Below are 25985 nucleotides of genomic sequence, written 5' to 3'. Positions count from 1 at the left end.
GTCTGTAACACTGCAACTGTTTTTATTGGCCAGTCTGACATTGTGCTGCAGAACATTTATAAATCATTATGTTGAAGGGGAAATTCTCAAATGGAAATTCTTCAGGCATTTTTGTATGGAACCAGCATCAACTGACCCACCTGAGTCTTCAGCTGAAAAAGTCTGAAAACTACCGCTGTAAACAGTCAGATTCACTGAAACAAAATAATGAATGAATAATAATAATGAATCAATGAACAGACTTCAAGTTATTCATGAAGCAAAATGAACATTTTTATCTGTTTATATTTATTGAGGAAATGTACTGAACACCTCGTCATTCAAACACATTTTAGGTTTGTCTTAGAATTTGGACCCTGCAGACATTTGGGTCTACATGGGGAAGAGGAGGGATCCGTCTAAGGTGCTGAGTCTCTTCTGGTGGAAGATGCTGTTTTTGTGCCAGAGTCAAACCCAGATGGCGTCGCCCACCTCCAGCACAGTACAACCAGTGACTGACTGAATCACACAGAGTTGACAAACATCCTATATTATAAAAGGGAAGTAGTCTGTGCATCTCAGGCATCGCACAAAATTCAGAAAGAGCTGACTGCTGTAGTTTGGCAAACTTATGTGTTTTTAGTAAAGGAAGAGACTAGCGAAAATGGCAGATTGATAAGACCAATATTTTGGGAGATATTAGGAATTTTGGAATACAATGGCCTCCCAATGGCCAATCACGTTGCTCTGTCCAGAATCACAGAATCATCATTGAAGTTGGTTACCCAGCAACAGATAGACAATAGGGCCACGTTGCCATGGTGTCAAATTTCACCAGCAGATACAGACATGCCAGCTGAGAGGTTATTCAACTGAAAATGCCAGTGGAATTTACCAAGAAAGTAAAGGAATGAAATGGATCAGAGGATCTAGAACCCATGGTTCCCCATGGGTCAAAATGCTAGTAGTCCTATACCTCTACGTTGTTTATAATTTTAAAATATTTGGAATGCAATGGAATTCAATACCATTACTGTGGACAACCTTATTGAGGCCAATTCTTTGCTTTGGTTCCAAAAGTTGTCACATTTGTGAGGTTAAATTGTATTCATTTTATTACTGTATAATAATAATAATAATAATAATAATAATGATAATAATAATAATAATAATAATAATAATAATACAGTTTTATGTTATTTGAAGCATTTATAATGGTAATTTTTCTTTGCTTCGCCCCCTTGAACCCGCACTGGGCCTCCGATCCTGGACCCACCATTCTACTGCCCCCCCCCCCCCCCCCCCATTTTTTCTGAATCTGCCACTGCAGTCTAAGCTTTGATAATTGATGGTTGAAAAAGTGATTTTTTTTTTTTCTTATGGTAACCTTGAAAAAACACAAAAATTCCATATCATTAGCCTCATAGAGTAATTGCCTTTTTTGGCCAAATTGTGATATTGACTTTACTGTCCTGACACTGCAGCTTCATTTTGTATATTTGGCTCTGATCTGAAATAAATATGAAGCAATTATACTATGAGGCTAACAGTATTTAAACTCCTGTTGTGGCTCTGATTAAAGCTTGCTATTATTAAAATAACTACAAACAACAAAGACGATACATAGACACAGATTTAATACATAAAACATAGAAACCTACTGCTTATGTAGAAAACAGATATTTAAGACAGAGACCACTGGGTTTGGACCATTGGTTTAACCATAACTTTAAAGATCAGTGTGTGGTGACATCTACTGGTGACACAGTCAAACTGAAATCCTCTGCTATGAAGGCCAAAAACCCTGATTAGAACCAGTGTGGGTTTCACTTTAAGGGGATATGGTATTAACTCTGATCCACCCTCACTTGGGTGAATCCATTTAGTCCATTGGTCCGTCTATCCATACGTCCATCTGTCTGTTGGAGTCCCATGGACGCGACATCTCAGGAGCACTTTGTGGGATTTTCTTTTCAAATTTTGCACAAACCCTTGCTTGAACTCAAGGATGAGCTGGTTACAAATCAAAATCCAGAGGTCAAAGGTCAAGATCATTGTGGCTTAAGAAAGCATGCTTTTAACCATAGCTCATGAATTCATAGACCAATTATGGCAGAACAGCTCAAAATACATCAACATTATATTTATTTTTATTCTTATTTTATACCCCAAAGGTGACACCACTATATTCTGTGAAACCACATTTCTATACATTAGCCAGCATCATACTGTGAAATCAACATGACAGGACTGACTGGAATCAGATGTCATCACAGTGACAATTTCTACCAAAACCTATTATTAAAGTCCTTCAAAGTCTTCCCATACAGAACATGACAGCCCTGCCCTAAATCTTACATAATGAACATAATGAACATAGACAACATGTATTTACTCCCTCTAGAAAACCAAAAAAGGTTTAAGAGCACATGCAATGACCATTAGCGGAGAAAAAGCCAAAATAGTCAACTTCAACATTTTCCCTCCTTTTTATTTGCTGTCAAACTTAATATCATCGTACTTGACTATCTTTCCATCACGTGTCACCACCTCTTTCTGCTCCCATGTCTCCACCTCCCCGTTTTTCTCCTCGAAGCGTCGTACCACCACCCGGCCCGTGGTGGGCAGGTTGCAGGGCAAGTCTTTCGCAGCTTCTTGGTACAACCTCAGCTTCACCATGTCCTGTGTGAGGTCTGCCCTGCCTTTGGGAACCACAGCCTGGTTTTTGGTCTTGTCCTCTGTCCTTCGAGGGGAGGGAGGGAAGTGCTGAGCAGCCTGAGGACGCAAAGGTTTTATTTCTGGTCTGGGGTGGCGCTCCCAGTTCAGCGGTGATGGAGACTTGTTGGGGGGCAATAGATCTCTCTGAAATGGTGATGCAGCTCTGTTTAGAGGTGATGGAGACCTGTTTATTGGTGACGGAGACTTGTTTATTGGTGACGGAGACCTGTTTCGGTCATTAATGTGGGAAGAAGGTGGTTTAAGGTATGTTACTTGAGTAGGTGGGTTGTTGTTGGTGACACCCCCACCTCCAGCCCTTCTTATTTCACTCATAACCCCACCCATGGATGCCCTCAGACTGGGGTCGGGCTCCACCATCCTGCACACAGCATGGCAGTACGGCTGATCCCGCAGGGTCTCCTTGATCTTGTCTGGGCAGACGCTGGGGGTGTACAGCCGGACCCGTGCACACAGCTCAGCGATGATCTTACCCATGGCCCAGACATCGGAGCGCTGGTCCCGCTGACTACCCCTTTGGAGGACCTCAGGGGCCGAGTAGGCCTCATTCCCCATGTCCACGGCAGAGTTGAGTCCACGTTTGAAGAACTTCGCCAATCCCAGGTCGATGATGACAGCTCTGTTTGTATTATGTTCCACCTGAGGACAAAAATTTCATTTCACGGTTAAGACCTTGAGGGAATAATAGTTAGACAAAAAATTAAAAAAAAACTGCTATGACTCAGTTTGGGGCAGGTTAAGACCATAAAAATAACCAAAGTGACTGAAAAAAGCCATAATATATAAAACCCAACTTATCTTAACCCATTAAGACCCAAACATCCACTGGTGACCAAAAGCTTCTATTGATTTAAAATCTACATTATAAAAGCCAGGTGGCCTCTGTGTGTTAGTGTGTGTGTCCGGGGATTCACACAAAATCTGGACAGAGCTGACAGCTGTAGTTTGGCGTACTCATGTATTTTTTTGTCAAGGAAGATAGTAGCAAAAACGGCAAGTTGATAGGACCAATATTTTGGGACATATTAGTAATTTTGGAAGACAGTAGTCTTACAATCACGTTGCTATGGCCAGAACGCTTTGGTGGTGACTGCTGGATAAATATGGTACAGCATGCACAAATACACAACAGCAGAAAAACTACCACATCTAGAACCTGTGGATCCCCACGGGTCAACGCATTCATGGTCATCAGATATGACCCATTTGGACGTTCAGAGACTCCGTAGTTACCATGGAAACACTGTCATCTTTTACAACACTGATTTACCAGTAAAAACTCATGCAGTTTATTAAATAACAGTGGATGGAGATGCTTGTTTTATGTTCAGTTAATGATATCCTTCCTGAAAAAGTAACTTTTTCATCAGTTTTCTCTGTTTTGATATAATAACCACTGACTTTTCATGAACATGAACATGACCATCAAATTGAATATAAGGAAAAATACATGATATATGCAGAAATATGCAAAATACAGATTAGAATATTGTAATAAATGGTAATAAATCACTTAAGAAAGGTTAAATAGAGAAAAAAAAATTATTTGAGAACTGCCGGAAAAGTAGCATTGGATCTTTATGGGTTAACAACACAAAAAAGCAAAATAGACAAAGTGAAAGACTATTCAATAATGTGATTATATATGTGATGGACATCATTTATAAAAACTGCAAATAGGAAAAAAGCCATCACAGAGACACAGTATTCAACTAATTTCCCTGTTGTTTTTGTGTTTGTGTGTTAGAAATGTATAGCTTTCTCACAGTATGTTTAACTAATTGGACCCCAAATGCTCACAGAATATGCTCTAATGTGCAGTATAATTAACACTTCATACTCACTAACCATGATATTTTCAGGCTTGAGGTCTTGATGGACGATGTCTCTGGAGTGGAGGTGAAGCAGCCCTTCACACATGCCGATTATGATGGTGCCTTTATTTGCTGGAGTTAACTGTAAAGACAAACATATGACATTAGGTTGGACTGCTGTCAGATGTCACTTTCATAATATTCAAATTAGCCCTTTCTTACTGCCCATCTATTCCATTCAGACCATTTTTATTACACTATTATTACAACACAACTCCTCTGGGAAGAAGAAGAAGATTTTTGTCTGTCCATCTGAATGAATGCCAGGTTTGTTGGATGAAGGTTTAACTGGAGATCATTTGACAAAATCCCATGCACACTGTGTCACTTATTGTTGTATGTATGTGAAGTGTCATAACCATAACTGTTTATCAGGGGTGTCAAACTCATTTTAGTTCAGGGGGACATTCAGCCCAATTAATTCTCTGTGTTAGAGAAAAAAAGAAGATTCATATCCCAGCAACCTGTGTATTTTTCTGTTTTGCAGGGGGGTAAAGTGAATACTCAGCATATGACAAGGTTGAAACTTTGAGTATCATTATTGTGACATTATTGTGAAAAAAATATGGTGGAATAAATGTATACCTTTCATGCAGTGTCTTGTGTTGAATTTATTGGAAAAATTGTGTAGTTTCAGAATATAACATCAAAAAATGTGTATGACTTGTCCTTGTGTGACTTTTTGCATGATGTTTGCTGAAAAGTGGGCAAAAATTACCCTTTTTCAGCGACAAATAATTTGAAAACCCTTATTAATCCTGTTGATGCTTGCAAATTTTCATTGAACTTGCTTCCTCTGAACCTTAGAAGAAGAGCTTATGGTCTGCCCTTTTGAATAAGTATCAGTTTCAGTGATTTCAGTTCAAAGTCAATGACGTCACATCAGCCAGTTCCTCAGAAGACGTCCTGGGACAATTTTGTTTGGATTTTTTTGGCTTCTAGGTAAGAATTTGACTTATAATTCTTTATGTAGAGTTGATATTATCATAAATCTGTATGTATTATACACCATTCTCTTTCTTTTTCTGTTGTGAATAAAGCATTACCCAACAATTAAGTATATTCTAATATTAGATAAGTCAAATCATTACTTTTACTAACCCTACGCTCATCAGTTTTTAGTTTGTGAAAAAATACATACCACTGTAAAAAAAAAAACTTGCATTCACTCAATTTTTAATATCTAGCCTCAAAAATTTAATCAATTTTACCCACCTACATGGGCTACAATTAGTTTATATTATTTAGGCCCATTTACTTACCTAAAGTGAGATCAAGTTTCTTTTACAACCAAATTTTCATATTTGTTTCTGAAACTGCCCACCAATTTGTTAGATTTTGACTTGCTCTGTCAATGATGAAGCCAATTTAAGCTGCCACAATCACTTTAGGAAGGCTTCTACATATCAATTTATAGTTAAACTAATAAAACAACTCTTACACATGTTATGGAGTAATGCCTAATTGATATATTTTTTTTTAAATTTCAGACTGACTGAATAGGGCTAAGATGCCAAGACCAAAGCCATCCAGGGGTGGAGGAAGGCTCAGTGATTTGAAAACCACAAAAGATTTTGCATAAATGATTTCAGATTCAGATTCCTGAGAAAATTTTACCCTTAATTGATATATTTTCAGTCCATAACCAAGAACTTGAATTGCTGCCCTTAATGTCACTAAAATGCAACTGAAACCTTGAACCTTGTCATACATCTAAGAGTATTTTTTTTCCAAACTATCTTGTCATTATAGAGTTGTAATGATTTTCAGGAGAACTTTTCCACTCAGAGATGCTGATAAAAGCAAAAAAACCCCCAAAAAAACCCCTGAAGATTATTAAATATTAACGGTTATTATAGGTTGATCACTTTTTGTTGTTTTCAAGTCAGGCCTCCAGTCTGTATTTGGTGACCCCTAGTGGACATAAATGGACAGTACAAGACAATACTCTGATGAGATGATCTAGAAAACCACCTCATAACAATACAGGCTGTAAACACTGTGGTAGAGTTTCATTTTAAAGAAGAAGAAGAGCACTGGCATCAGTCTGTCTGCCTCTAGTGTTTCTACTTGTGTTGGTCACAGAATCCTCACCTGAATTTTAGACTTCGATGCTTTGAAGATGGTGGTTTCCAAGTCCTCTCCGAAAATAAACTCCAGTGGAATGACCCATTTTCCATCTCGTAGTGTTATGTTGCCCAGAAGCTTCACTATGTTAGGATGACTCGCTTTGCTGTAGATTAAAATTATATATTAGAAGATATAAAATGTGCTGCTGCTTTTTTTTTTTTTTAAACACTTGAACAATAAAGAAAAGTTTTGACAAGGAACCTAACCCTACCAGTAAAAAACATTTTTGCCACATAAAAGGGCTTTAGCTCAGCAGAAAATATGACTACAAAAGGAAAATTAATGAAGTGGATGCTGTGATAAAAGTAAAAGCAACTTCTTCAATTCTTTGAATGAAAAAGACTGAAATGCAAATGTACAATCTCACCTCCAAAACAGCTGTGATATGTGATATGTAAAAGGCAAATTCAAACAATTGCAATGTAGTGCAATGATTTGCACATAAACCCATAACTTATCCACAATATAACAGAAAACATACCAGCTCTTCAAACTGATAACATTAATCATTATAAGAAAAATAAAAGTGTTCTTCCAGCTCTTTCTTTTTTGCACCACTTTATTTTCCAGTATGATGTTGCCCCTATTCCGCCTTTTTAGTGATGTACTACTGATTAAAATGACCCAACTTTTTTTCTTAAAATGGCAATTTCTCAGGTTAAACATTTGTTATATTCTATTGTAAATAAACTATGGATCAATGACATTTACAACTGATTGCATTCAGTTTATGTTGACATTTTACACAGTGTCATAGTGGGGTTTTTTTTGGAAATAGGGCTGTAATTATAACATCAGGCCTGTGGAAGCTGTTCCAACCAGCTGTTTGTGTTCAAAGTGAACTGAACTTTCCATCACATTTATATAGTGTGAAGACTATTATTGAAAGAAAGAACATTTGTTAAAAATTCATATTGAAAATAAACAATAGCCTCAATTTTCCTCTTTCATCAACAAAAACAATGCAAGACATCCAAGAAACCAACTATAAAGCCCCCCATTACAAAGGAAACATACATAGCTGTTTTCCTGAAAAAGGTAAAAAGGTGCAATTCGGTCATTTACATGTTTTAACTTCATCTGCCTATGTTGTACATGACTCTGTAAAATGAACGTCTTTTTCTTTAACCCTTTTAAGACTACCATTATAAGAGGCCACCTAGATTTATGTGTTGTTATAATAAAATTGTCAGAAAATGTCTTTCCTGCAATTTTTTTTCAGGACAAACTTACCTTTCAATATTTTGCCATTTATTATCATTATTATGTAACAAATGCTTAAAACAGTGTGCTATAGCAAATAAAAAGAACTTGAATTTTGATCATATTTATTATGAAAAACAATTATAAATATGCAAAATGAAACTTTATGAGATTGTTGAAATAAACTTTCAGCTATTTTACATGTGCTCAAACATTTTTGCTTGACTAGAGCATTCGTGTCCATGTTACAGTTTCTTTCTTTCTTTTTTTTTTTTTGTGTTATTTTTAGTCATTTTTTACCTGTAATAGTCTCTGCTCACTTTCTGTCTAGTTGTAGACAGAGAACCTCATTTCACTGAGAAAAAACATCCATGATCTGCTTCTTTTACACACAGTGTGTCTCTTCCTGCCCTGGGTAGCTCTCTGCCTATATATATATATATATATATATATATATATATATATATATATATATATATATATATATATATATATATATTTTTTTTTTACAGCTAAAATACAACTATCAATGAACTATACAAACCAGAAAAATACAGATAAAAACTAGAAGCACTCAGAAAACGCAGACCTCTGCCAAGGCAGATCAGTGGGCCCCCATGGCCCCCCCACCCCTGATCACCACCAAAATTTAATCATTTGTTCCTTGTGCCAGTATCAATGTTTCCTGAAATTTTCATCCAAATCCGTCCATAACTTTTTGAGTTATCTTGCACACAGACAGACAAACAAAGAGACAAACCAACGCCGACAAAAACTAATTACCTCCTTGGCAGAGGTAACAATGGAAAAAAAAGGCAAAACTCAACAAAAAACACAGCAAAACACACAAGAAGAACACTTCAAAACAACATTATCATTATAATATACAATTATTTACGAGAATTTACCACAAAAACACTGCAAAAACCTCACTAAAATACTGCTAAAAAAAATAAAAATCTTCAATCTTTCTCTCTCCGACTGCACTCTGCTGCTCTGCCCACTTCCACCCCTCCCCCTCAGCCAATGCAGGCCTCTACCCTAATGTCTTACATAGTAATAGAAAGAACCCAATCTCAGCTTTCACATGCTGTTTGAATTTTGTCAATAGTGCAGGAGTTAGGGTAATTTGAATGACAGTAAAAGCAAAAATGTGGCGCTAAAGCTGCAGTTGTCTTAAAAGGGTTGTAGTTTCAACAAAGCCCATGTTCTGTACTTACTTGTAGACGTCACACTCTCTCTCCAGGTCCTTCCTGCTGATGAGATGATGGGGGACTTTCTTGATGGCAGCCCAGGTGTCATTGTACTTCTCTTTGTACACCTTCCCAAAGCAGCCCTTTGCAATAGTACCAGTGGAGTACGCCATAGGCAGGCTGGACAGGCTGGAAGACAGACCAACAACACTGTTGTTATCATTCTGAAGGAGATGAGAGCAAATAAGGCATGAAGACAAGTGGTGGATTCAAATATAGTCACTGTAGTGAGTCTAAAAATATGAGCAATTTCAGTCTTCAGTGTGTGTCAGTGTGGACATAAACCAGAGGTGAAAGTGCAAAATTTACACGGAAGATATCAACAGTCAAGGATGTTGGACACATTTTAGTTCAGATTCCACATGAGATCACAATCGATATCAATTGAGATATATACAATAATAACATAATAACCTATAAATAGTATAGTATCAGTGGTGTAGTCCTGGACATATGCTGGTATACCTACGTATCAGGGGCGATTTCTCATAGACTGCAAGAGAAGCTCGGCTTCCTCTAAAATTACGAAAATTAAATAGTCAAATATGTTCGGTTGTGTTGACATTTCATTAACTACAAATGTGTTAGAACACGTTCATCTCAAACACGAGTTTGTTCAGAATCAGCTTTATCACAAATCAGCAGACTGGATGTTGTTCACTTCTCATACATTCCCGTTGCACTGTTTTCTCATACGATCTATGGTCAATGCATTTGCCCGTAGAAGCTCGGCGTCCATGCACTTCAGTGGGACTGAGTGGAACAATTTTTTTCATTCCCTCAAAACTAGACGGTAATTGGATAAATGCCACAATGTTGTCCCGGCCCCGGACGCTCAGCGTCTCTGGGGGTGAATGGAGCTGTGGGCAGACCTCAGCTGGGCTGGACGCTGGGCTTCCACGTGCTGATTGGAGGATCATTCGAAAGGCTGAATCCCATTTGATTGACAGCTGTTTTGAGATCTACTCCTTCACTTGACAGAGTTCAGTTTAATACTGTCGCGCATTCTGCTGTGAAATTGAGAGAGAAACCACTACGAAATGACTTGTTCATTTCTTGCACTGTAAATAAAACACACTCATTTTACTTCGTTGTTTCAATTTAACATAATTTCAGCATTTTCTTGTTTACTTGGTACAATAAGGTCACTGACCATTTTCTTAAAAAGGAGCGGAGGGCCAAATTTATGTTTAAATAACTTGACCATTTTTTTTATGTAAGCCAACAATGAGCTTCCCCTCTCTGACAGAAGAGCAGCCGCCACTGCTACTTATTTTTCAGTCATCATTACGTATACTCACTTCTAAATCCCCCTGATGTGCACCATCCAGTAATATCTGAGCCAAACTGCCCATGTTTTCTCCTAGGATGGTGAAGCCATGACCCGCCCTACTCTACTTCTAATTGGCTCGTGCTCGTTGTCTTCACTGATCAGATTGGTTAACTTTAGGCATGAGGACTGATAAGCCAATCAGAGGCAGAGTAGGGTGGGTCATGCAGATAAAAATATTGCTAACTAGCGCTGACCACCTCTGGAAGCTGATTGGACACCTCAGATGCCAGTTCCACCCTAGTTGATTGACAGGTCACTGCATGTCTCGTTGAAAGAAGCGCAATTATTAACCCGCCACCTGAGGGGGAGGCAACAGGGTATTGTTTTCGGTTCGGTTTCTTTGTTTGTTTCTTAACACTCTAGCAGCTTCAATTCATACCAAATGGGGCTTACAGATTGCCAGTGACCTAGAATAGATCTGATTACATTTTGGGAGCAGTAGGTCAAAGTTCAAATTTTTAATGAATTTTTGAAATAGTTTTTATCCCCCATTTACTTATAATGGATGAAATTTCACGTCTGTACCAATAAAAATTCTGGTTGAATTTTGTACCAAATTGGGTTTATAGATTGCCAGTGACCCAGAATAGATGTGGTTACATTTTGGGAAAAGTAGGTCCAAGTTAAAATTTTTTTAATGAATTTTTTACATCTTTTTTTCTCCCATTTACTTATAATGGGTAAAATTTCACATGTCTATAAAAACATCAATTTTGTTTCAATTTACCTCAAACTTGGCACATATATAGAGGCAAATGATATGTTGACATCAGCACATGCATAGACATGATGACATCAGCTGGATCTATGCCAAAATAAGCTACAACACGTGCGAGGGGTGGGGTTTGTTGTGCCTGGCAACACTTGTTGGAAATTTAAATGAGAAAGGCAGAATAAATGTCTTAGAAGTGGGTGACACATATCGAGAGAACCTACTTTCATGGAATACATAATTCTGAGGTAAGTTTTAAGGTGGTTTCAGAATGAGTCACTGTTTTAAACTACTGGCCATATAACTGCACATTTAGAGGAAAAGAGATGTTGTCACCAATAGTTAAACTGTGTGAGGAGGCTAACGCCATGAAAGGCTAATGTTATCCTATGTTTGCCTCATGTTGAATACATTTACATTCATGCAGCTGCTTATGTGACCAGTAAAACCTACAAACTGTTCCTGATCAAGTCATGATAATTTTATAATTGTGAGCAAATACTACCGATGGATTTTGGGTAAACTAAATAGAGTAGTCTTACAACTCACTGTTTCTAAAACAGGGTGTTTTTCTGGTCTACTTGAAAAAAAAAAAAAGAAAGAAAAAAGGCAAAAATTGAGAGTATACCCACTTCTCCAGGGGCCACTTCTCCACTGTATAGTAAAATAGTGTAATGTGAAAAAATGACGTTTTATGATGCCTATAAATGACAACTCCAATTTTTTTCTCTGTTTTAGTGCAAAAAATAACATTGAATTATGAAAACATTTACATTGACAAACTATGCTTTAACAACAAAACGTGAATAATCTGAACAAATATGAACAACCTGAAATGTCTAAAGAAAATTAAGTGCAATTTTAACAATATTCTGCCTGTTATTAAATGTTTTGTGCATTTGGAGATGATAATGCATAATGTTTTTAAAACTGCACTCATTTTTCTTAAGAAAATGATTTTCTTAAAGTTATTCACATCTCTTTTTTTTTGGATACTTTGGAAATGTTACTATTTTAATAATTAGCCCGCCCTCCGAAAGGGAGGCAAGGTGTATTGTTTTTGGTTCAGTTTGTTTGTTTGTTTGTTTGTTAACACTTTAGCAGCAAAACTTTTGGTTGAATTCATGACAATTTGGGTTTATAGATCACCAGTGACCCAGAATAGATGTCGTTACATTTTGGAAAAAGTAAGTCAAAGTTTAAATTTTCTATGTATATTTTTTTTTTATGTGTATTATTTTTTTTAATCTTTTTTGTCTCTCATTTACTTATAATAGGTGAAATTTCATGTCTATAAAAACTTCAATTTCGTTTCAATTTACTTCAAACTTGGCACATATATAGAGGCAGTTGATATGTTGACATCAGCACATGCATAGATATGATGACAACAGCTGGATTGATGCCAAAATAAGATATAATATGTGTGAGGGGCGGGGTTTGTTGTGCCTGGCAACACTTGCTTAATATGATTTTTTTGCACTAAAACAAAGAGAAAAATTTGGCGTTGTCATTATAGGTCATTATGTTATTATTTTACTGGTCTGGCCCACTGGAGATCAAACTGGGCTGAATGTGGCCCCCGAAAGAAAATGAGTTTGACACCCCTGACATAAATGGTTGATTTCCTTTTGTTTCCTTTTTTTATCATTTCAAAATAGAAATTAACTTCACATATGACATTTTCCAAGACCAGACTGTTGTGTTTTATTGGGGCCTGCTGGCTTGTAATAAAATACTTTCTGATGCATTTCTATCCTAAAATATTTGAAATTACTTCATGCTTTTGGTGTCTGGGCAAGTCAGACTCAGCATGTTTTAGATGCAATGAGGGCGGGGCGTTGTGTCTCTGTTCTGTTGTAACGTCGTGCTCATCAGTCTGAAGCTGTTTCCTGCACTGACTCTTCATGTGTAATGCAGATTTCTGGTAATATGCCATACAATGGGATTCTGGGGACTTTCCTCTTACCCTGATATTGTCATTACAACACAGTACACCAGAGGAGCTCCACTTCTACCAGTCGTAACACACAGAGATTACAACACATTCTCTGACATGGAGTTCAGATATTTGTATAAAAAAAGACTCTGGGAAAAGTGGAAATAATGACTGAACGAGGGAAAAAATACAGGCTCTGACACATTCCCAAAGTATAAAAGTAAACACTAACCCTAAAACCTGGGCTTGGGATTGTTGTATTTTCTTTTTTTCAACTCACTGACCAATGATGGGTGAATAGGACATGGCCTGTTGTGAAGGTTTGTGTCTGCTGTCATCTTTGTCGTCTTTGTCGTCATCTTCGTCTTTTTCATTAGCAGTTTCTTCAAACATCTTCTCTGATTCAAGCATCTTCTCTGACAAAACTACCGATCAAATTCATTTAAAATTTATATGTAGCTTCCTTAGGACAATTTCTACAAAGTCTGTTCACAGTCATGAGAAATTTAGATTTTTGAATTTTTATGAATTTTTAAAATATAAAAAAGATGCCTTTACTTCTAATGTCCATAGTTTATTAGCTTAAAACATGGAAATGGTTACAGATATCAGTATAGTTACTGTTGAGCACTGATAGGAAGTCATATATCATTGGCTTCCTGGTAAAACCTGCTATGCGACTTTTGGCAAATTTTACAGGAGAAACAAAAAACTGTTTATATAACAGGAAACTGTGAAATATGACAAAAAATATCTGTTCCTTTAATGTTGGTACTTACGATGGAATGTAAACAACTTTCACAGGAGACTGAAATTTGAAGCTATAATAGGGGAGATAGCAGGTTTTTATTCCCAACCAAAAATGTCACTTAGCAGGTTTTATCAGGAAGCCAACGATATGGACCTTCATTTGGGTCCATGACCTTTGACCTTGAGTGACCTTGAAGGGTCAAATTCAAGGTCACTAACGTCTGCATTTCAACAATCTTCTTAGAAACTACTGGTCAGATTCATTTCAAATGTTATATGTAACCTCTTTGGGACAACGTCTGGAAATTTTGTTCACAGTTTTGAGAAATTTAGAGTTTTTCATTTTTGATTAATTCTATAATTAGCAAATATTTGCCTTTACTTATAATGGACCATATTTTAATGGCATATAACATAGAAATGCTTTGAGGTATCAATATAGTTACAATTGAACACTGATAGGAAGTCATTTATGGACTTTGATTTAATTAGTTGAGTTCTTCTCCAGTGAAAGTACCACCAACTTCTATTGGTCAGATTGATCTCCTGCATCCAGACCACAGGACTCTAACATACAGACAGAACCTGACATTCTCACAAATTCAACTTGTAATTGATTCTTGACAGAACATGCTGGTGAGATACAGGGACATTGGTCCTATTTTTACTTCAATAAAAACCAAATCTGTCTTGAACAAACAAGAGAAACTTCTAAACATTCATGACTGTTACCACAAAACTCTTATTTATGTATTGCTGTTCATTACACATTAAAGTGTCTCTATCAGAAACCAATGCCATATCTTATAACAGGAGGATGTCTACATATAGGCAGTTGATCACTGTAATAATAGGTGCTAACTGTAGACACAGAAATGTGGTTTAAGGTTTGAATAGATTGTGCTTCTGTTGTCATACCTCACTGCGTTTGGTTCACTACCTTTCCACAACGCATCAGTCCTGAGTCAAAGTAAACTGTGGAGGTGCTTCAAAGAGACCAACCTTCAGTGCAGAGCATCTTTGTAGCTTTCTGCTCTTGTCATCAGCTTAATTAATACATCGAAGATGCATGTTCCTTTTGAAATATGAGCTCATTTGTGTTCATTGGTTTGAGTGTGAGTTTTTTTTCCATTACCTTACCCCCACTCCTCCCAACACACAAAGATGACATCTTAACAACACCTCTGGGGTTTTTGGGTTTTTTTTTTTAAGTCAAGGTACAGTTGCTTTTCAATACACAGAGACTCTGATGTAGAGCTAAGATGTTTTTTCAGTGGTCTTGTCTATGCCAATGGTTGAAGCCCAAAACTTACCCCCTAAAATTTTTATAGTTAATTAATCATGATTTTCCTTTTTATTTTGATTTTATCCACTCTATGCTCTATTTTAATTACCTTTTTTTTAATTGGAACTTAAATTGTTCAAGCATTTTCTGTTTTCATCTTGATGTTTCCTTTTGCTTCTTTAAAGCAGAGACATTGGTCCTATTTTGAACTTGACTTTTCCTTTTTAGCTTACTGGCCGACAGGCGTCTGTCGTCCGTTACAAAAATTTCAATCATGTTCTTCTCCCAAACTACCATTCCGATTGACTTCAAATTTGGTATACAGCTTCTTTATGATGATGTCAGCAAAAGTTAGTGACATTATTTGGATCTGGATCTGATTCTGGATTTGGTGCAACTTTAAAAAATTTCCCCATTATAAGAGATAGGAAGTGGATCGATGCAATAACTCAGTAAATATAAATGATATCAAGTGTAAATTTCTACAGTCCAGCCCTGATGGGGAGATGACCAAAACATAATGGCCACGTGCTGATCAGGATCTTCTTCTGGATCCAGGAACTGACGGAAAATTTAACATGGGCTCTTATGGAGAAAACATTTCAATTGTCTTCTTCTCCAAACTACAGTTCTGATTGACGTCAGACTTGGTATACAGCTTCTTTATGATGATGTCTACACAAGGTATTGAAATTATTTTGATCCGGATCTGACTCTGGACTTGGTGCAACTTCGAAAAATTTTCCCATCATAAGAGATAGGAAGTGGATTGATCCAATAAATCAGTAAATATCAATGATATCAAGTTGGAATTTGAATTGTTTACAGATCTGATTGGAATATGACCAAAACATGGGCTATTTCTGTAATATAATAAATACACAGAACTGGGTGATAATAAATGGCATCTGGATACATTTCCCAAAGCTTTTAAATTGGCCGGTAAGCTACAGGGCCATTGGTCCTATTTTTTCATTTTACTGCCTAACACCAGTGTGTGTTAAACAAGGTAACACGGCTAAAAGCCTTGATTTGTTTCTGATGTTTCTATGTATTTTCCTCACACTATACACAACAGGAATGTTCTTTTAGTTACATGTCACACCTAAAACAACCAGTTGTGTTCAATTTATGGCACAGGATACATTACATGTTATACACTGCATGTACATTTTCCCACCGCACTCTTTTTCTCTGCAACACAACGGGTTTCTCAGGTTGGTTTAAAAATGTTTTCATCCGTTGAGGTGACATTATGAACAGGTGACATCCTTGCATGTTGCTAGCTTCTTTCTAAAACTTGGCTTAAAATTAGTTTGTCATTTCAAACTATGAATCTTATTAAGCATAACTAAATGAGAGCTCCTTGTCCACATTTATCTGAGATTCAGCTTTACAGTGGCTTCACTGTCTTTATCCTGACACATGTTTTACATTGTTTTTGTCTTTGTCTTGTGTGGTATGTACATTGTGTACCAATAGATACACCTACAGATTGTCTTTTGTTTGTGCTGTTATCTCATCCATCTACAGCAGGGCTGTCAAACTTATTTAGTTCAGGGGCCATATTCAGCCCAATTTTATCCAAAGCTGTCTGAACCAGTAAAATAATAACATAATAATCTATAAATGATGACAACTCCAATTTTATTTCTCTGTTTTAGTGCAATAAAAAACATTCAATTATGAAAATATTTATATTAACAAACTATCCCAAAAATAAAGATGTGAATAACTAGAAAAAAACTGAAATTTCTTATGAAAAATAATTGATATTTTAATAATATTATGCCTCAACTTATCATTTACACATGTGCATTACACACAATGTTACACAAACATTTGGTACAGGGATAATATTGTTAAAATTCTGAAGTTTGGAATTTGGAATTAAAATAACAATTTCTACAATATTACATCTCAGCTTATTAGTAACAACTTAAAGATCACAGTCTACAAATACACAAGACATTTAGTAACTGTCAGAATATTGTTAAAATTCCTCTTAATTTTCAGCTTGTTCACATTTTATTGTTAAAGGATCATTATGCTATTATTTTATGTTAGATCATATTGGTCTGTATGTGGAACCTGAACTGAAACGAGTTGAACATTGTTGATTGTTAATATTTTCAGGGTAATTTTTGCATTTCACAAATTCACCCCACGGGCCAGACTGGACCCCTCGGCAGGCCAGTTTTGGCCAACGGGCCATATGTTTGACACCTGTAACCTGCATGTTCCCACTCCCTCTAGAGTCTAGCCAATGCCATTGTTACCATTTGATTAGATTAAAGGGGTCATATTTGTTAAAACCACTTTTATTAGTCTTTGGTTCATTTATTTGTGTATTTGGACCCTTATAGTTCAAAAAGTTTATCTTTATATTCACTTTGGCAAAAACCGAGTGGATTTCCACAACCTGTTTTATTTCCTGCTTAATTTGTTACGTTTTATAACTAGTTACATCACGACATTTGCACATATAAGGTCAAGACCTTCCGACAAACATTTTTCGAATACGCCATAATTGTTTACAGCAGCAGCGGTTGTAGTCCATATTGAAAATATGTCCAAACTTCAAGCCGATTACCTAAAATGTTCAGTTATTGGTTGTCTTAACGAACACAAGTGGCTGAACGGGACAGAGCAGCACAGCCACAACCTGGAGGGGATGGGGTGTGAAGTGGCTCATGTGCATTAAAGGGCCAGCGCTCAGATGACCTTTGGTGGGTCATTACTCTGAATAGTGTTGAAGATGGACCTGGGAGTTGAATTAATGAAGAATTCAGACCTAAGCATAGCATCTACAGTTTATGTAGACCACAGGGAAATGTCTGAAAATGCACAATTCCATTTAAAAAGAAAAATATCGCTTCTTTAAGGGGAGAAACTTTGTTAGGGTTAGAAACCTGGCAGAAAAATTAAAAAAAAAAAGAACAAAAGAAAAAAAAAAAAAAAGAAAGACAACGGCATCACCCAAGTGCAGACTTAAACCCTGATCTCTGTATCCAGAACAAAAATATGTGTTTGACCATAACCACAACAATGTCCTACTAAAGTTTTGCTGTTTAAACCACATCATCAGTCTCATATCCTCATTTCAGACACCTAAGTCTTACACTGACTTGTGTTTGGTTCCTGTGTGTAGGAAATGGACTCTACAGGGGGATTCTGAGCTAAAAACAGACGAGTGCAAGAATGTGTTATCAGTTTTCTTACTTGGTCAATGTCTTAATGAAGGATCTGGCATCCTCCGGTGAGTTGAACTCTGTCAGCTCTATCATGCGTAACGTGGAGGCGTGCTAGAATGTGACAACTTAACCCTAACCCACGCCCTCCATTCTGGTAGAAATCAGTTTTAACATTGGTAAAGTATGAAAACATGCAAAATACAAATGATGGATAATCCCCCTACATGCATTACAACTACAAAAAGCCTGTTTTTGAAAGGGTAAGGATATACTGTTCATGTTTGTGGTACAATGTAGAGGGTAAAACTAAAAAGTTTTTGTACTTATGTTTTCAGTACAGTTCCCTGAAATCTTAAGTATAGTTATGAGACTTTTGTACGTAGCTCGTTCCACCTTTGCTGAGACTGAGGCTGTTTTTAATCCCAGTGAAGCTCTGAGCCAAGAAAGTAATTACAAGAGGTACTAGAATCACAACATGGGATTCTGATGAACAAGGAATCTTGCTGTATTTCTGCTGTGATTCTGATAAATTTCCTCTTGGCCTATTTAAATGCACAGAGACACAGTATGTTGATGAGAACTATAGTTTTACCTGATGTAACACACATAATGTGAATCATTCAGTGAGTCATGTTAGGGGAATCAGCTGTACGGCAACACGAGTAGTTTAAGGTTGTTTCCCATTACATATTTATGGTTTCATTGTTACTTAATGAGGTGTCAAACTGAATCAAAATCTCTCTCTCCATGGTGGAATTAACACAATACTTTGTACTGAAGCTATTTCAACATGTTTTCTAGCAAAAATAGCATTTTTTTTTTTTTTTATTTTAATTTCAAGACTACAGCTACAGTAAAAATAAACCTAATTCTAGACTAAAATGGACTTTTCAAGTAGATCAATAGTTTGTTTTTTTTTTTCAGTTATGACTAAGTCTAGTTCAGAATGTGCTGAGCTGATTTCCAGAGAAAACATTAGGTTTGACTGGCTGGTTTCTGGAGAACATATGCTTACTTGGAATACATCAGTGAAGCTCAACACATACCAGCTACACAGGTTCTTGTTGACATAAGTGACTCATTTCTAGATCTTGAGATTGTTTTTGAAAGCATGATAAAAATACCACAAGGATTATTTTACCTTTAGGACCAAAGCCAGTTTGTTTCAAGGTGCTCTTTAGATTAACTTTTAAAAGACCCAAACATCCACTGCAGACCAAAACCATCTACTGATGTAAAATGTTTAATACCTATTGATCCACTACATGTAGGAGCAATTGGTGTAAAATGTAGCTTTTCATCTTTTCATGGTCATCAGATATGACCCATTTGGATGTTCAGAGGCTCCATAGTGAACATGGAAACACTGTCATCTTCCATAACACTGATTCACCAGTAAAATTCATGGAGTTGGATCAATGACAGTGGATGGAGATGGCTGTTTTATGTTCAGTTAATGATAGATTTTGTTGGAAAAACTCACTTTTTACTCATTTTTAAAAATGTGATCTAATAACCTTTGAATTTACTCTGACCTTTAATGAACATCTACATGATCAGTAAATTACAGTAAATACAGGAAAATACATGATTTTCACTGAAAAATGCCAAATGCAGAACATAGTATTACAATAAATGGTGATAAAACACGGGAAAGACCAAAAAAAGTCATTTGGAAACTGTGACAAGAATAGTTGTGGGTGTTCAAGGGTTAAAGTTTCGGCATGTGACACCTCTTTCCAAATGTCAGAGTGTGTTTGTGAATTAAAAGGGCATTACACAGACTCCTCTGATGCAGATAAATACAAGGTAAAATTCTATAAATATGGAAATTAACCATCAACCATCGGCCTCACGAACTGAACCCAGAGCAGTTTCTTATACAAGGTTTAAACTAAATCCTAACCTACAATAGTTATTAATGGTTTACGGAATTGTTTGCTAAGGTGCAAACCATTTTCTCTGGTTGGACACACCAATAAGAAACAACTGTTACTTTAAGAATAAAACTGCTGACGGCTGCTGGATGTTGTTCCTAACAGCCTTGGCTCCCTAAGATTGACAGTGAACTCCATGGCCCGATCCCAATTCACCCCTTGGCTCTTTCCCTTAGCCCTACCCTTCCATTTTGTGTGTTTATGTGAAGGGGTAGGTGTGTCCTGATTCTCGATGAGTTGGAGGGGAAGGGTTAAGGGGGAGGGATGTCCTCGAAACTGAGATTTTTCAGGAGCACACTACAAACGGAGGGGTATGAGAAATCTCCCAGAATTCTGTTTGAATCATTGGCAAGAAAAAGTGCAGCGTTGTGATGAAAGAAACAAACAAATACATGTATTTTCTTCGTAAACAACTTAATTATTTGATCATCTGTTTAATGCTGTTTCAGTGTGTTATAGATTGTATTTCTGTGGTTTGTGGTTGATAGCCATAAAGAGATGACCAAAGCCCATGCAACCAAGGTTATAATAGTTTTGGATTTTCATTATAGTTTAGTTTTATTTAGTTTTGACTTTTTTTCTCTAATTCAGTTAGTTTTAATTAGTTTTTAGAGCAGGTTTGCTAGTTGTTATTAGTTTTCGTTATTTTCTAAATGCTTAGTTTTAATTTAGTTTTAGTTTTTTCCATATCTTTTATCTTCTTCGCTGTCGTATTCAAATAAATCCCAGACAGGACTCTGCTGCTTTCTCCCAACTTTAGTCTCCATGTTTCCAGGTAGAGTGGGGACCAGAAGACGACTCTAAACAAGTGACGAGAAGTTATTATTATTAACAAGTGATGAGAAGTGACGGACCATTAAATATCATATAGTGCCAGCAGCTAAAATTGCTTGAGGGAAATAAATTGATTTCATATCAATCTGACATTGACAAATAATAACATAAAGGGAATTTTATCCATAATTTTTATACGTTTTAGTTAGTTTTGTAAACACACAATACAGTTTCAGTTAGTTATCCTTTTTTTCTTTTAATTATAGTTTTTATTTATTTCAGTTAACGAAAATGTTTTTACTATTCTAGTTTTCGTCATTTCGTTAGTTTTCGTTAACGATAATAACCTTGTATGCAACAGAGACAGTTACAGCTTAGCAACGGTATGGGGAATACTTTAGCAAACAAAGTTGTCGCATCTGTTTATAGCGGCATCGATGACTGCTGATGACGTAACAGGTCTCGAAAGTTTGTGCCATTTCATAGGGGAATGTTTCAACCCCTTCCCTTTACAACTCTGTTTCAAGGGGTAGTGCCAAGTGCAAGGGTCAAGAGGTGAATTGGGATTGGGCCCATGACTTTATAATGGGATGATGTTTACACTATTTAACCAAATCATTAAGCTAACATGTCGCATTAGCACTCCCATGACCTCTCGTAGATGGCTCCAACCTGTTGGACTCCAGCATTTTCCACCCTGTTTGTCCAAATATAGTCACTGCCTGCTCAAACAGCCAACAGGACAATAGTAGAACATGAACTTGTGGGTTCAAAATAACAGAAGTAAGACCAATGTCCCTGTATCTCACCTGCGTGTTCTATCAAACATTAATAACAACTTGAATTTGCGAGGTTTTCAGGTTCTGCCACTACATATAAAATTTGAAATGAATCTGAACAGAGGATTTGTTGCTGCCGCCGCTGCCACCACTGATGCCACTGCTGATGCCACCGCTGCCACTGACACAGCGCTTTTACAATAGCTCATGGCCTATTGGCCGGAGAGATAAAAAACACTGGGTGACATCACTGTTCCTCTGTCTACTATTTATATGAGACTGAGCTCATGAAATTGCATTGTATGTCACACCAGTCTTATGGCATTTGGTGTTCTATACATTTTTTGACCTGTTGCGTGTTATTGAACGCCATTTGACCACGTGTCAATTTACACCAAGATCTGCAGTTCACATAACCCTACCCTCAGTGTGTGGTATTTGACGCAGCGTGAACATGCACACGGAAAGCTTATAATGCGTACAGATAACAACATCAATTAAAAGTGGCACATTATTTAACCGAGTCATGGTATCATGTTGATTTATATACAGTTTATGTGACACAGTTACATTGGCTGATGTGACATTAGTGACAAGTGGATCCTCAAGCACTTCTAGATCACGTGATCTGTGGATAGTGTCACGGGGAGACCATTTTTCAGGCAAGTTTCCGATGTCCAGCTCGGTAAAATGGACTGGAACACTTGTCCAAACCAAACGTCCTTGTTGTAAAGTGGGGCCAGTTCGAAGTACCCTGACCTCACCACGAACTACAACGTGACATCAACACAACAATGGTGGTGCACAATGTGCGAGTTTGCAGTGAAAAAAACTTCACAATGTATAGTTATTTCATCCGTCATTTCGCCTCTTCCATCTTTTTTGCATGTATGAGAACACTGCACTGTCAACAGTCAAAATGCCTCTGCAGTACTCCCCTCCTTTGGCAGATGGATATGTGATGTCATGTTTTTCCTTAAAATAGAAAAGATTAGATACACATTGAAGGGATCAATGGGGAAGTTTAATGTGGTATGGCATCCTTTTATTTCTTATGTAGAACAGCTGACAATACACCTCGACTCCGATTAATGTGTTCTGTGTACAAGGTGATTGGGTAATTTCATAGTGGAACTTTTTTTTTTTTTTTGGTGTCTTATTCCTCGGTTATACAGGGTGAGTCAGAAAAAACGTTCTTTTCATTTAAAGAAATTGTACCACTGAAATGGAAATGCTTATTTTTCTTTTGATTATACAGTCATATTGATGTGGTTATTGAGCATGTCTGGCGATTGAATCATTGATTTATGGCATAGCATAACAGAGGGAATGTCCATTGTTTATTGTGCACCGAAATATCTGCCAACACAGTTTATGCCACTGTGAATGAAATTGAAATTGTCAACCATTACAGCATGTTTACTCGCCATCAAAATGTTTTGTCTCAACGAAGTCGTCCGGCACGACCTTCAACCTGGCTACCATTCAGATTGATGCAAATCTGTGCTCGTTGTCGCATCTCTAACACAGCTCTTCTCACCATTCGTGTTCGTCGTAGGGCTTGGATTTCAGCCGTGATGTGATTTCGGAGTTCCTGAAGAGTTTGTGGAACAGTCTGATACACACGGTTTTTAAGATACCCCCACAAGAAAAAATCAAGGGGGGTCAAGTCCGGGGATCTAGGTGGCCACTCTCTCTCCTGACCCAAACAGACAACTCGATGAGGAAATAATACCTGCAATCGCTGTGGTCTTGCCATGATGAAAACTCCCTGGGCACTGTCATGTAGGCCTATGTCCTGAGTGTGAAAGCAAAGCCCCGACTCCTGTAATTGTTGTCAATTTCAAGTTTGTTCACTGTGGCATACATTGTGTTGGCAGGTATTTCAGTGCCCAATAAACAATGGACCTTCTCTCTCTTATGCAATGCCATAAATCTATGACTACATCACCAGACATGCTCAATAACCACATCAATATGACTGTATGGTCAAAAGAAAAATCAGTGTTTCCGTTTTAGCAGTACAATTTCTTTAAATGGAAAGAGCGTTTTTTCTGACTCACCCTGTATGTCTCAGTGTTTGTCTTACTTTTTGTATGTTTGAAAAACTGAAAATGAATAAAAATACTTTGATAAAAAAAATGCCTCTGCAGTAGCAAAGCAGATAGGAGCTTAGATCTGCGATCTCCGTGTTTGTTGTTTATGTTCAACATGGGTCACCTGGAATATTTTGAGGTGGGATGAAGTTAACTCCAACTGAGATATATTCTACCTCCCAGGGCTCTGGAGTGCAGCATTACTACCCATATTCCCTGTTGACTACTGTTTGTGTAAAATATTTGTTGACATCCAGTACACTTTTGAATATTGTTATTTAAGTAAAACAATCAGACCTCTATTCTACCATCAAATCAAATGCAAACATAAAACCATGTAACTGCCACTTAAACCCACAACTGTTGTCTTAGATTACCAAATGTTTATGCAAATATGAGTGAGAGTCAAAAATGTCTCAGACAAATGTAATAAAAAGTTTATTAATCAAAATAAAAATAATAATTCTCTACTTATTGTCCATTAGAGTCTAAACACTTCTACAATCTATGTTTCCATTTGTAGATTCCTTCTTTAAAATTGCTGGTGCTGCGCATTTTGAAATTATACCATTTATCTGAGAATCTTTTCATTCTATGTCGTAGTTAATCTTATTTTCATGCATGAATGAAATGTGGGGCATCTGTCATGATCACAGAACAAATATGTTTAAATGAGGCATTCTCAGGTAGGGAGTGTCTCCTGGATTGAGAAAGAGCCCACTTTATGAGGCACAGAAATAGATACCAGCAGAACCTCTGAATCAGGACCATTATCATGAATAATTGTTTGAATAGAGGGTAGGTGGTGATTAAAAAAAATTAAAAAACAAAGTAACCAGGATACCTTAAATACTAATATAATCTACCAAAAAAAAACTACGACACTATGACAACATGTTATCTCACCTCAGTGACCTTATAAATCAACCATAACTGAGGCTGTTGTGTAAATATGAGCTCCAGTGCGGTGATCTAAACACGTGTTTATAGTTTGAAGAATTTTGACAAATGACTGCCTTCTAGTCAGCGATCTGCGGCTCATTTCACACAGACCTTGACGTGTGGTGTCCAATGGTGAGAGACTAAAAAGCTGATGAACTGGTATGTCTGCAAAAGAGGAACATGTTTGCCTTTTATCCTACTGCTCAAAACTGAAACCTTAAGCACAAGTAAAATGTTAAAGGAAGCTTTCAGAGGTCCTTCACATGAGAATAGCAGGGTTTGAGAGGAGACAGTCCCTTTAATATTCACTAGAGTTTAGTAACCAGTGAGAAAACACTAACCAGTAAATACATAAGTTCAGTAAAGATGTTTGGCTGTAATTTTAAGTTCTGTACCCAAAATAAAACAAAAAAGAGGTAAGACACCAGGCTAGAACAGAAAGAAAAAATGTATAAATTCTCTTTGTAACTTCAACAGAACACTACTCCGCACATTTTTTCTGCATGATTGAATTTGTTAGAAGAAGACAACAGGTTTTAACAGACTCCTACCTCTGAGCTGTTGGAGGAAAGCGGCTGTCAGGTCTGAACACGGGTGAGCATAGTTGTCTCTCTTTAAACCTCTTCCACGCCTCCTTCTTGTATCGAGTCCATGGCTTTGAGCGAAGCAGGCATGTCTGAGCACTGCATTAACCTGACCGACCGCAGGTCCTGAATGAGATACATGTCACAGACTAAAGGAAGTGGAGGGGAACTGTTTGGTAAACAGCAGGACATGGGACAGTGAGGAGAAAAAAAAACATGAAAGTGGACCAAACTGGAACAAGGATTAGAACCCTAACCACTGAAAGCGTATTTTATAACTAAAAAAAACAAGACCAATGTCCCTGCATCTGACTGACATGTTCTATCAAAACATCAATACCAAATTGAATCTGTGAGGTTGTTAGGTTGTGCCACTATGTTAGAGTCCTGTGGTCGTGATGCAGATCAATCTCCCAATACAAGTGTCTGGTGCTTTGACTGGAGGAGAACTCAGCTAATTAAATCAAAGTCCACGTATGACTTCC

The 25985-nt window shown here is 37.1% G+C and overlaps 1 protein-coding gene across 1 annotated transcript; it reads right to left on the bottom strand.

Moving 5' to 3' along the window:
- Positions 1 to 1601: 1601 nt before the first annotated feature.
- LOC115435622 (serine/threonine-protein kinase Nek7) lies at positions 1602 to 25606 on the bottom strand. Its single transcript, XM_030158159.1, has 5 exons — positions 25468 to 25606; positions 9143 to 9304; positions 6684 to 6822; positions 4564 to 4671; positions 1602 to 3354 (listed from the first exon to the last, which is right to left on the bottom strand). Exons 2-5 carry the CDS (start codon positions 9286 to 9288, stop codon positions 2470 to 2472), a joined length of 1278 nt encoding a protein of 425 aa, XP_030014019.1. The 5' UTR covers positions 9289 to 9304; positions 25468 to 25606; the 3' UTR covers positions 1602 to 2469.
- Positions 25607 to 25985: the final 379 nt, after the last annotated feature.

This window comes from Sphaeramia orbicularis, chromosome 16 (genome assembly GCF_902148855.1).
Source record: "Sphaeramia orbicularis chromosome 16, fSphaOr1.1, whole genome shotgun sequence".
NCBI classification, from domain to species: Eukaryota; Metazoa; Chordata; class Actinopteri; order Kurtiformes; family Apogonidae; genus Sphaeramia; species Sphaeramia orbicularis.
The sequence above is the reverse complement of the archived record's forward strand: the minus strand, read 5'-3'. Positions and strand labels throughout refer to the sequence as shown.

Coding starts and splice junctions, on each gene's coding strand:
- LOC115435622 (XM_030158159.1), bottom strand. CDS start 9,288: ATGGCGTACTCCACTGGTACTATTGCAAAGGGCTGCTTTGGGAAGGTG. Junction 6,823..9,142: donor AGAGAGTGTGACGTCTACAA/GTAAGTACAGAA, acceptor TTTAATCTACAG/CAAAGCGAGTCATCCTAACA. Junction 4,672..6,683: donor CATCGAAGTCTAAAATTCAG/GTGAGGATTCTG, acceptor TTGTCTTTACAG/TTAACTCCAGCAAATAAAGG.